Here is a 12,233-nt window from a genome sequence, read left to right on the forward strand (position 1 = left end):
GCTTCTTTGAGGACCAACAGACTAGGGACGTTCCGAGCAAATGACATGTGCCAGAGGTTGACTTGCGATCCACACGGTCACCGGCATAGTCAGTATCAGAATATCCCACAAGATGAAGATTTGAGCCCTTGGGGTACCATAATCCTAGTGTTGGTGTGTGAGCTAAGTATCGAAGAATATGCTTCACAGCCTTGTGGTGTGATTCCTTTGGTTTTGCTTGAAAACGTGCACACATGCAAACACTAAGCATTATATCTGGCCTAGATGCACATAAATACAGTAAAGAGCCAACCATGGAGCGATATACCTGCTGATCGAATTCTTTACCATTTTCGTAACTGCAGAGGTGGCTGTTGGTAGGCATTGGAGTCTTGGCACTTTTGCATTCATGCATGTCGAATTTCCTGAGAACAACCTTGAGGTATTTCTCCTGTGATATGAAGATTCCATTGCGTTGTTGACGGATTTGAAGACCTAAGAAGAATTTGAGCTCCCCCATCATAGACATCTGATATTCTTCACCTCATCATGTAAGCAAATTCATCACTGTAACGTTTGTCAGTACAGCCAAATATGATATCATCAACATATATCTGGCACACAAATAGTTCATTATCATAGGATTTAGTGAAAAGAATTGGATCGAGTGAACCAGGTTTGAAGCCTTTCTTCATGAGGAATTCCTTCAATGTATCATACCATGCCCGAGGGGCTTGCTTGAGACCATAGAGCGCCTTTTTGAGTCTGAAGACTTTGTCTTGATTCTTTGGATCCTCAAAACCTGGGGGCTGAGAAACATATACTTCTTCCTCAAACTTACCATTGAGGAATGCACTTTTCACATCCATTTGATATAAGATGATGTTATGATGATTAGCATAAGTAAGTAGTATTCGAATAGCTTCAAGTCTAACAATAGGTTCAAAAGTTTCATCGAAATCTATTCCTTCAACCTGTGTGTAGCCTTGGGCTACAAGTCGTGCCTTATTCCTCACCACTTGACCATCCTCATCTTGCTTGTTTCGGAAAATCCACTTGGTTCCAATGATATTGTGCTTGCGAGGATCTGGTCGTTTGACGAGCTCCCATACGTCATCAGCTTGAATTGAAGAAGTTCGTCTTGCATGGCTTGGATCCACTCCGGTTCCATGAAAGCCTAAGCAACTTTTGAAGGTTCTGTGATAGATAAAAAGGAGAAATGCCCACAAAAGTTAACTAAGTGTGAAGCTTTTGAGCGAGTGAGAGGACCTGGCGCGTTGATGTCATTGAGGATTTTGTCAAGTTCCACTTCATTTGCAATCCTCGGATGAGCTGGTTGAGGATTTCGTTTGGGCTGAGGAATTGGTTCTGGAGCAATTTCCTGAGGAGCATCTTCTTGATTTTCATCAGTGTTGCGAATGATTTCTTCATCAATTTCCTCAGTGGGAACAATGTCTTCAGTAGCTTTGAGCTTTATTGCTTCCTCAGGAGACAGCTTATCTGGATCAGGAGGCAATTGCTCTCTTTGCGAGCCATTAGTTTCATCGAACCGCACATCTACAGTCTCAACAACCTTGTTGTGATAGTTGTTGAAGACTTTATAGGTGTGTGAGTCCTTTCCATAACCGAGCATAAAACCCTCATGTGCCTTAGGTGCAAACTTTGAGCTATGGTGAGGATCTCTAATCCAACATTTTGCACCGAAGACTTTGAAATAGCTTACATTGGGTTTCTTGTCAGTGAGGAGTTCATATAAGGTTTTCTTGAGGAATTTGTGAAGATATACCCTATTGATGATATGGCATGCAGTGTTGATTGCTTGAGGCCAAAAACGACGAGGAGTCTGATATTCTTCAAGCATGGTTCTTGCCATCTCAACCAGAGTCATGTTCTTCCTTTCGACGACACCATTCTGTTGAGGAGTATAAGGAGCAGACAATTCGTGAGTAATACCAAGTTTATCAAGATAATTATCAAGACGAGTGTTTTTCAACTCTGTTCCATTGTCACTCCTGATGTGTTTGATCTTGATGCCGAAGTTCGTCGAGGCCCTTGAATAAAATCGTTTGAAGTCTTCCTGCACTTTAGTTTTATATAGAATGATATGCACCCATGTATATCTGGAATAATCATCAACTATGACAAAGCCATATAAAGATGATGCATTTGTTAGAGTGGCATAATGAGTAGGTCCAAATAGATCCATGTGAAGCAATTCAAATGGACGAGTAGTGGTCATGATGGTCTTCGAGGGATGCTTAGATCTGGTCATTTTCCTAGACTCACAAGCACCGCAGAGGTGGTCCTTGAGGAATTTGACTGATTTGATGCCGATGACATGCTTCTTCTTCGCGAGCGTGTGCAAATTCCTCATGCCTGCATGACCGAGTCTTCGATGCCACAACCACCCTTCTGATGTTTTTGCTAGTAAGCAAGTGGCTGGTTGAGGACCTGTAGAGAAATCAACGATGTACAAATCCCCTCTTCTAACACCTTCGAAGACTTTGGATCTGTCAGATTCCATGATGACAACACATCTATATCTTCCAAAGATAACAATCATATCAAGATCACAAAGCATTGAGACTGGCATGAGGTTAAATCCAAGGGATTCAACAAGCATCACTTTGTCCATGTGCCTATCCTTGGAAATAGCCACTTTGCCAAGTCCCACTACCTTGCTTTTACCTTTGTCAGCATATGTGATTTGCTTCAGGGGTGAAGAAGTTAGTGGCATATTCAGCAGCAAGCTTTTGTCACCAGTCATGTGATGTGTGTAGCCACTATCAAGAACCCACTCAGTACTCTTGGGTTTGTCATCCTGCAGATGAATTAGTACAGCTTACCATCTCATATGCTTCATCTTTGAAGAATATGATATCAATTTCATCAGATAGGAATTTCATCATAAACAGAATTATAAGGATGTGTGAAATATTTCTATTTCATCAATATTAGCTTGCGTCCTATCAAGCATTTTCCTCAGGTCTCCACCAAATTCTTCAGATGATGATTTTCATTTGGAGACCTGACCTGCAGAAGTGATTAGTTCAATTTCTTCACCACCCACATCTGGAGGGGTGGTAAAGCATTCATCATCCTGCGAGCACCATATGAGAAAGGGGGCATCGAAGCTAATGCACTTCTCTTAACAGTAGGGGGGTTAAAGTACTCAAATGGATATGCAGAGAACTTATTTGAGGATTTATGAACATAATGATTTAAAGAATAACGATCATATTCATATTCCTTGTAATTTCCCTGCATGTTAGAAGCATTAGCACGGGTACGAGCATAGTTTTGACCAGTTGAGGATTTTGATCCTCTTGAAGACTTTGGTCCTCCTGAGGAATTTGATCTGGGGTTCAAATTCTTCATAGGTGGTGTCATGAGGACATTCACCTGAAGATTTTCAAGGCAACTTTTGGGAACCCAGATTTTCTTCAGGGGAGGCCCATTCATGCAGTTAGTTCCAACATATTGAGAAAATACTTCACCAGATTGATTTTTGAACAGTTTATAGTTGGAGTCAAATGACTCATCTGAGGAATAGGATAATTCACATGAAAAACATGTTAGATTGGATGGATCAAAAGGAGGCCCAGTAGCAGCAACCCATGAGGTTTTGGGATACTGCTCAGGTTTCCAATAAGATCCATCAGAATTCAATTTTCTCTCAAAGGCAATTCCTTCTGTCCTCGGGTTCCTATTCAAGAGCTGCTTTTTGAGCACATCACAAAGGGTTCGGTGTCCTTTGAGACTTTTGTATATGCCTGTCACATATAATTCCTTCAGCCCTGCATTTTCATCAGTGACATTTGTGGTTTCCTCAAGTGAGGAATTTGACACTACATGAGCAGTTGAAGAATTTGTAGCAATAGAAGCATTTGATGATTCTGGTGAAGAATTAGCAGTTTCATGTTCGATGCATTTAAGACATGGAGGAATGAATTGAGCTTGAGCAACACTGATCTGTTGAGCTAGTAATGAATCATTTTCCATACGAAGATCATCATGAGAAATCCTCAGCTTCTCTAGATCAATCTTCCTTTGAAGAAATTCATTGGAAAGTTTCTCATGATCAGCGAGGAGTGTAACATGACGATCTTGAAGATTATCAAATCTAGACTGAAGACTTTTCATATCTTCAGTGAGGATTTGGGTAAGATTCATTTCATCATTCAACAGATCATCGCTTCTATCTAGCAGTTTCTGAAGCTTTTCCAGGGCAGTTTGTTGTTTAGTGGCAATGATAGCAAGTTTACTGTAACTGGGTTTTTTATAATCATCAGGTTCACACTCACTTGAATCAGAGGAGGAAGCATCATTCGGTACATTTGAACCTTTTGCCATGAAGCAATAGGTTGGAGCGAAGTCATCAGCATAGTCATCAGTGTGGATGGTGTTATCATTTTCTTCAAGGTTGAAGATTGACTTGATGACGAATGTGGTTGCAAGTGCAAGGCTAGCCTGTGCAGATTCTGAGTCTTCATCAGAACCATCCTCTTCATCACATTCCTCGGATTCTGCCTCGGAGTCCATTTCCTTTCCAATAAGTGCCCGAGCCTTTCCGAAACTAATCTTCTTGTGCGATGAGGACTTTGAAGATGAGGATTTTGAATATTTCTTCTTTTTCTTCGAGTCATCAAAACTTTCATCCTTGTATTTCTTCTTCTTTGATTCCTTTCCTCAGTGAGGACAATCAGCAATGTAGTGACCTGATTTCTTGCATTTGTGGCAGGTTCTTTTCTTGTAGTCCTGAGATGAAGATTCTGATTTCCTCATATCTCTTCTTGAAGATTTACCAAACTGGACACGTCGTGTAAACTTCTGGAATTTCCTCACGAGCATTGCAAGCTCCTGTCCAAATTCTTCAGGATCACCAATGCTACCATCCGAGTCTTCTTCTTCAAATGAGGAAATTGCTTTGGCCTTTAGTGCACATGGTCTAGAATAGCTTGGTCCATATAGATCTCTCTTTTCTTCTTGTTGGAATTCATGAGTATTGAGTCTTTCGAGTATATCAGCTGGATCAAGCATCTTGTAGTTTGGTCTTTCTTGAATCATCAGAACTAAAGTATCAAATGAAGAATCCAAAGATCTTAGCAGTTTCTTCACAACTTCGTGATCAGTAATGTCTCGAGCTCCCAGTGCTTGCAGTTCATTTGATATGTCAGTGAGGCGATCAAAGGTATCTTGGCAGCTTTCATTGTCAAACCTCTTGAAGCGATTGAAGAGATTGCGAAGAACACCAACACGAGAATCACGTTGGGTTGATACTCCTTCATTAACTTTGGACAACCTTTCCCAGATAAGTTTTGTTGAGCCCAATGCACTCACTCTGCCATACTGAACTTTGCTCAGATGGCCAGAGATGATATTCTTCACTTGAGAGTCAAGTTGCTTGAATTTCTTCACATCAGCAGCAGAGACAGTAGCAGTGACGATAGGGACGCCATGTTCGACAATATACTAGAGATCGTTGTCAATAGCTTGTAGATGCATCCGCATCTTGGTCTTCCAGAAGGGAAAGTCCTTTCCTTCAAAAGTAGGACATGCTGCAGTAACCTTGATCATGCCTGCAGTCGACATAACTAAAACTCCAGGTGGTTAAACCAAAATCACACAGAACAAGGGAGTACCTTGCTCTGATACCAATTGAAAGTGCGTTATATCGACTAGAGGGGGGTGAATAGGAGATTTTTAGAATTTCATCACTGAGGAAATTCCTTTTGAGGAAATTCCTCACTGATGACTAACTTGCAGCGGAAACAGCAAAAGGATCATGAATGCAAAGTACCACTACAACAGTTTTTTAGGGTGAGGAATATGAAAACAGTTTGCATAGTACGCAGGCATGGAGAAAGTAGATGAGGATTAACTCACGTGAAGAATTGGGGGTTGAGGAATTACAGAGAAAGTCTTCAGCAAATTCTTCAAATAGTAGAAGTGAAAATCATCAACACACAAGCTGAGGAATGTAAAGAGTTGAAGAAATAGAACCCGTTTCACAATGAAGACAGTGGTTGATGACCCAGTTCCAACTGCTGTGACAATTGTACATCTGGTTTGGAGCGGCTTGGTATTGAAACCAAAAGACACACAGTCCCGGGACACACAGTCCCTACCGTATTCTCCTTGGGCTAAGAACACACAGTCCTCGCCCAACACTCGTGGTAAGTCTTGAGGGCAGACTTCCAAACCCTCACAAACTTGGTCACCCGACGATCCACAATTGACTATTGGATTGCTCTTGACCATGACGCCTAACAGTCTGGAGGATGCACAGTCCTCAAAGGTAAAAGGCTTCAGTCCCACACAGGAACAACTTCTTCAGTGATGCTCAATCACTTGGTTTTCGGTTTGTGGTTTGGTGTTTGGGGTATTTCCTCACTGATGAATTACTCTTGAAGACTCTGAGGAATTTGGGTTGCTCTTATGAAAAGTGTCAGTTTCTAACGGAGCAGCCAACCATCTAATGGTTGTGGGGCGGCTATTTATAACCTGGGAGCATCCCGACATGATTTGACATTAATGCCCTTAAATAATATGACCGTGGATGTGGATAAGACCAATGATGTGGCGCGACTATCGGTAACGGTCGGGACCCTCAAGTGTGAGAGTCCTCATGTCTCTCATATTCCTCACTTGAGGCTTTTGGTAGGATTAGGCTTGGGTTGAGCATCATGAGGAAATTCATTCCAATGTGTTACTCTGACCCCCTTTAACAGTACGGTGTTCCTATTACTCAAGTGTGAAGAAAATAAAACAGAAAGGATAAATCTTCATGCTTCAAAGTCTTCAGATTGATTTTCTTCAGGACGCACCGAACTCCTCATTTTCAATATCTTCTTGAGGAATATCAATTTCATCGCAATTTCTTCGCGATTCAATTCTTCAGATTCAGACCAATTTCTTTAGCCGAAGATATACATTTTTAGGGGTCGATATTCATCGAATATCTCAAACTCCTCAACGACGTATAGATCTTGTGTACACTCACAAACACATTAGATACTTAACCTATAAGTCTTTAAATCACCAAAATTACTAAGGGGCACTAGATGCACTTACACGAGTAAACATCATATCTACTTTTTCTGTCTTGCCAATCAGCGACCCCAAGCTCCAAGTAACCAGAAAGTCATTGACAGCCTTTGACGGAGCTCCCGCAAAGCGAACCCAAATCTGAGGAAGAGGCACTCCTTGTGGCTCCTCGCTCTTCCACGGGTCAAACTCAAGCACACAGCTAGTGCTAGGCACTCTACACATGTCAAACTTGAGCAATCGCGCCAAATCCTCCTTGGTACGAAAGACCACTTTGAACACATTGTCTGCAATCAAAACTGGTTCCCACCTATAGGACAAAAAGACCAGCTCCCGAAGCTGCTGCACCACCTGCTTAACAGTCATTGTTCCACGAGTCACGGTAACCGTCCCTCTGAAGGCCGCATCTGGCGCATGAACCGATGCCATAGCAGTCGGCGACTCAAAGAACATCAAGTCCTGGCAACATACGCCATAAATAGTCACCACAGGCATCGGTCCAACCGTAAGAGGTCACTTAGCCGAGTCATGCTTGGGCTTCAAGCAAAACTCATACAGATCAGCCTTACATTTGGAGACAAAGTGTCCCGTCTCGAACAACAATAGCATATCATTTTCTTCTTCTTGCGCCCCCATTTGGAGGGGTGATCACCCCCCTCGAGCTTGCCATTAGCGTTGCTCTAATCAACCAAAGTGGGATCCACCCCATTATCATGACCGTGAAGCTGACTTTGAACCTTGGCAGCCTCCTTGGCCGGCCCCAACTTGGGTTCAGGAGTAATAGCATCTACCTTGTCAGCTGGCACTTCTTGAGGCGGGAGAGGCGAAAAACAATTTATTTGTTACTAATAGAATGTGTACATTATTTATATTCGTTGTAGGTATTATGATTTATTTATAATCACTGTAGGTATTATTTATAATCATATTTTACTTTCTCACTGATCAAACTTGATAAAAAGTTGCTCAAATATTCAACAATGCGCAGTACCACCGCTTTGACTATCAAAGCAGCATTTGGGGCCTTGTGCCCTTACTTCCGTTTAGAAAACTAGTTCCCCGGAGAACATGTTTTCCGAAAATTTACAAAACGGTCTCAATTCACTTAGATGAAGCCTTTTGTGCTGCTCTAAGTTTTTCGTTTATGTGTTCTTACCTTTTGTTCGAACCTCTATGCTCCGAGAACATGATGTGTAGTGGATTGTTTTTACATGCAACGAGCTACATCCTCCGTCCTAAATATTTGTCTTTTTTAAAAATTTCAGTACGAATTATATACGGATGTATAAACATAATTAAGAGTATAAGCTTATTCATTTTGCCTCGTGTAGTTGAGTTTTAAAAAAAACAAATATTTTAAAACGAAGAACACCAACTTTTAGGTCGGCAAACATACATATGGACGAAAAAAAACATACAGATCTACGGAAAAAAATTCACCATCTGCGGATAGCCTGTAGCTCTGTACCCGTCCCCTGGACATATCATCATTACAGTAGTAAGAGCCACTAATGAATATGCGCAACAACAACAAAAAAAGACCCAAAAAATCATCATATTCCCCTCCAAGGCTCCAAGGAAACCCGGCCCCGAGCCAGGAATACTAGTTCGCTTTATATATTCCATCCAATTTGACAGGGTACGGAACTGCAAAAAACTTAAACGAGATTCATTACAACACACATAGTACGATAGATCGAAGCTAGCCCATGAAGACACCAACGTACACAACCAAACCACGAACTCAAATGAAACAACCAAAACGCAACGCACACGTCCGTCCGGCCTAAACGCACGCATGCCACAGATATAGGCAGCCAGCTAGCTAAATTAAAGCCCTCTCGACGGCGATCCGGTTGATCTACGCCTTCCTCCCCTCATTGGCCTTCTTGAACGCGGCCGCCTGCGCCGCGGCGGCGCTGTCGGAGCCACCGGCCGCGGCCGCCGCGAACGCATCCCTCACCTGCTGGGTGGTGTAGGCGAACCCCGGGCGGGTCATGGAGTTGAGCAGCGCGGCGGTGCCCTCACGCAGCAGCGCGCCGGCGCCGTCGGTCCTCGTGTTCGCCAGTGCGTCTTGGATGCTCACGCTGGGCCCGCCGGCGACCGCGCCACCGGCTGCGCCGAAGAAGTGGCTCACCGAGCTCGGCCAGCTCCCCAGTGCCGACCATATCTGCATCGGGTGCGTCCTCCAGTAGCTACGTGCAAGAAACAAGTGCAGCGTCATGCATGGGCCCATCACGTCAGTGGCTTAACTCGTGGTACTCCATTCACAGAAGAAAGAAAAGGTAGCGTGCCGGTGTAAGTGCAAGAAGCGGCTTACTCGCATGTCCCGAGGCTGTTGGGGTCGACTGGGATGAGCGGCGTCGGTGTCACAGACCCGTGGCTGCTGTGCGACGGTGCAGCCGGAGTTCCGCTGTAGGAGCCTCCGTCGTGGGCCGGCGTCGGGGAGCTCCCGTATGCGCCTCCGTCGTGGGACGGCGTGGGTGAGCTGCCGTATGCGCCTCCGTCGTGGGACGGCGTAGGTGAGCTGCCGTAGGCACCGCCAGTGGAAGGCGTCGGGGAGCTCCCGTAGGCGCCTCCGCTGTGTGACGGCGCATCCGGAGTGGACCCGTAACCTCCTCCGCTGTGCGACGGGTCAGGCAACGAACCAGAGCCCCCGTGCGACGGGTCAGGCACCGACCCGGAGCCACTGTGCGAGGGAGTCGAGCCGGAACCGCCGTGCGACGGGTCAGGCACCGACCCGGAGCCGCTGTGCGAGGGAGTCGAGCCGGAGCCGCCGTGCGACGGCGTGGTGCCGGAGCCTCCGTGGTAAGGCGGGGTGCCGGATGAGCCTCCGTGCGAAGGAAGCGGCACGGTGGTGCCGCCGTGGCCGGGGAAGTTGTGCGGGTCGAGGGACGGCACGCAGTCCGGCTTCTTCACGTCATCTGCGAGCACGACACGAAACGACATTGTTACAACCTAGCTCACCCGTCACCACAAGCTTCATGCACACAAGATCTAGCTAGCTAGGTACGCACCTTGGCTTGCCTTGTCCGTCGGGACGCTCCTGGCCGAGACGGCGACGAAGGCCTGGGTGGCCAATGCGGCGAGCAGGAAGCTCGCGAAGAGAGCTCTCTGCGCCGCCATGTCCTCTAGCTTCTTCTTCTTCTTCTTCTTGCGCCGCTGCTTCAGTGGGAGTGGAGTGGAGAGGTGGAATGAGGTGAACAACACAGGCAAAGGGAGCGGATATAAATAACGGGGAGCAGAAGCTACCAGACCGACGCGCCATGCAAATCAATGAGGTGTGAGAGAGCGTGGTAAATGGAGATCACAGAGGCAGAGATGACACCACCGAGTGGTTGGCCAGGGCATTCACTGCGCAACATCAAAAGCTCGACCGATGCGACCAGACAGGGCAAAAGCCATGGACTCATGGTGGACTGGCCTTGTGTGTTTATCACCTACCTAGTGACAATAAATTCATTTTCCTCTTGGAGTTTTTGATTCGGGTTCCAGCTATCGATCTTAAGTTGGAGATGTGCATGGCTTCAATTCGTGTCCTGTAGGATGGTGGATGATCCGGTCCTACTGTTGACCAAGCGCACCATGAGGGCCTCTTTGATTTGCTGGATTTTAAAAATGCAGAAATATGAAAAATAGAGGATTGTAGTGATATGTTCATTTGAACCCTGTAGGATTAGCAAGGAGTGTTTGATGAAAAATAAAGGAATTATAAAAAAAGGTTAAAATGGATGTTAGATTTTCTATTGTGAAGAGAGATGTTTGATAATGCAACTCACAATGTATTGATTGGGTGCATGTGCACATATATATAGAGTACAATATGGGTCTCAACCTCAATTATACAAAGGCTAGAAGATGGGCCAAACTTATACACATATACATGCAAACTATATGTTCAACACCCCCCGCAGTCGAAGCGGCACCAGAGACTGGACCTGAACTCCTCAAAGACGGAAGTGGGCAATCCCTTTGTCATAACATCGGCGAACTGCTGCGTCGTTGGAACATGAAGAACTCGAATGCGCCCAAGAGCTACTTGTTCGTGAACAAAGTGGATGTCGAGCTCAATATGCTTCGTACGACGATGATGGAGCGGGTTGACGAAGAGGTAAACGACACTGACATTGTCACAATAGACAAGTGTGGCCTTGTGAACATCGTAAAACAGCTCCTGTAGAAGCTGGCGGAGCCAGGAGCACTCGGCAACGGCTTTAGCCACTACCCGATACTCAGCCTCAACGCTCGAGTGGGTGATCATGGGCTGTCGCTTGGAAGACCAAGAGATCAGCGAGGGTCCAAAGTAGACACAGTAGTTGGACGTGGAGCGTCGCGTGTTAGGGCAGCCTGTCCAGTCCGCATCCGAGTAGGCGACGATGCCGGTGGATGCAGAGGCCGTCAGTGTGAGACCCAAGGACATGGTGCCACGTATGTAGAGAAGGATACGCTTCGCCAGAGTCCAATGAGAATCACGTCAAGCGTGCATGTTAAGGCAGACCTGCTGAACTGTGTACTGAAATCCGGGTGCATCAAAGTCAGGTACTGGAGAGCACCAACAATGGAGCAGTAGAGCGGAGCATCGGACGCAAGAGAGCCCTCTATGGCAGAGACCTTGGCCTTGGTATCAACGGGAGTGGGAGCTGTCTTGCAGTTAAGCATGCCGACACGCTCAAGAAGCTCCTGAGCATACCGTTGCTGATGCAAGAAAAACCCATCACGCCATCGAACTACCTCAATGCCAAGGACGTAATGCAGAGGCCCCAAGTCCTTAAGCGCAAACTCATCGCGAAGACGAGCGGTGACACGCTGAAGGAGCTCAGAGGTGGATGCTGTCAGGATGATGTCGTCGATGTAGAGCAGCAGGTATGCAGTGGCAGCTCCCTGATAATACAAAAAGAGTGACGCATCGGAGCGGGTCGACTCGAAGCCAAGAGACTACAGGAAAGCAGCAATCCGCTGGTACTAAGCACGGGGTGCCTGCTTCAACCCGTAAAGAGAGCAAGAAAGCAGGCACACGTTATCGGGATAAACAACATCGACGAAACCAGTAGGCTGTTGACAGAAAGACCCGCTTGGTGAGGTGTCCGTGCAGAAAGGTGTTGGAGACGTCCAACTGACCCACATGCCATGCGTGAGAGACCGCGAGCTGAAGGACCGTGCGGATCATGCCTGGTTTGACAACCGGGGAAAAAGTGTCGGTGAAGTCC

The 12,233-nt window shown here is 45.8% G+C and overlaps 1 protein-coding gene across 1 annotated transcript; it reads right to left on the reverse strand.

The window, feature by feature from the left end:
- Positions 1 to 8,598: 8,598 nt before the first annotated feature.
- Positions 8,599 to 10,241, reverse strand: LOC123443105 (protodermal factor 1-like). Its single transcript, XM_045119366.1, has 3 exons — positions 10,044 to 10,241; positions 9,347 to 9,950; positions 8,599 to 9,221 (listed from the first exon to the last, which is right to left on the reverse strand). The coding sequence occupies exons 1-3, from the start codon at positions 10,150 to 10,152 to the stop codon at positions 8,888 to 8,890; spliced, it is 1,047 nt and encodes a 348-aa protein (XP_044975301.1). The 5' UTR covers positions 10,153 to 10,241; the 3' UTR covers positions 8,599 to 8,887.
- Between the last annotated feature and the right edge of the window lie 1,992 nt (positions 10,242 to 12,233).

Source organism: Hordeum vulgare, chromosome 3H, assembly GCF_904849725.1.
Source record: "Hordeum vulgare subsp. vulgare chromosome 3H, MorexV3_pseudomolecules_assembly, whole genome shotgun sequence".
Classification (NCBI taxonomy): Eukaryota; Viridiplantae; Streptophyta; class Magnoliopsida; order Poales; family Poaceae; genus Hordeum; species Hordeum vulgare.

Bases quoted from the DNA above. Each gene is read 5' to 3' on its own strand.
- LOC123443105 (XM_045119366.1), bottom strand. From the start codon at position 10,152: ATGGCGGCGCAGAGAGCTCTCTTCGCGAGCTTCCTGCTCGCCGCATTG. The intron at 9,951-10,043 runs GTGCGTACCTAG...TCGTGCTCGCAG, and splicing joins GACGGACAAGGCAAGCCAAG to ATGACGTGAAGAAGCCGGAC. The intron at 9,222-9,346 runs GTAAGCCGCTTC...TCTTGCACGTAG, and splicing joins AACAGCCTCGGGACATGCGA to CTACTGGAGGACGCACCCGA.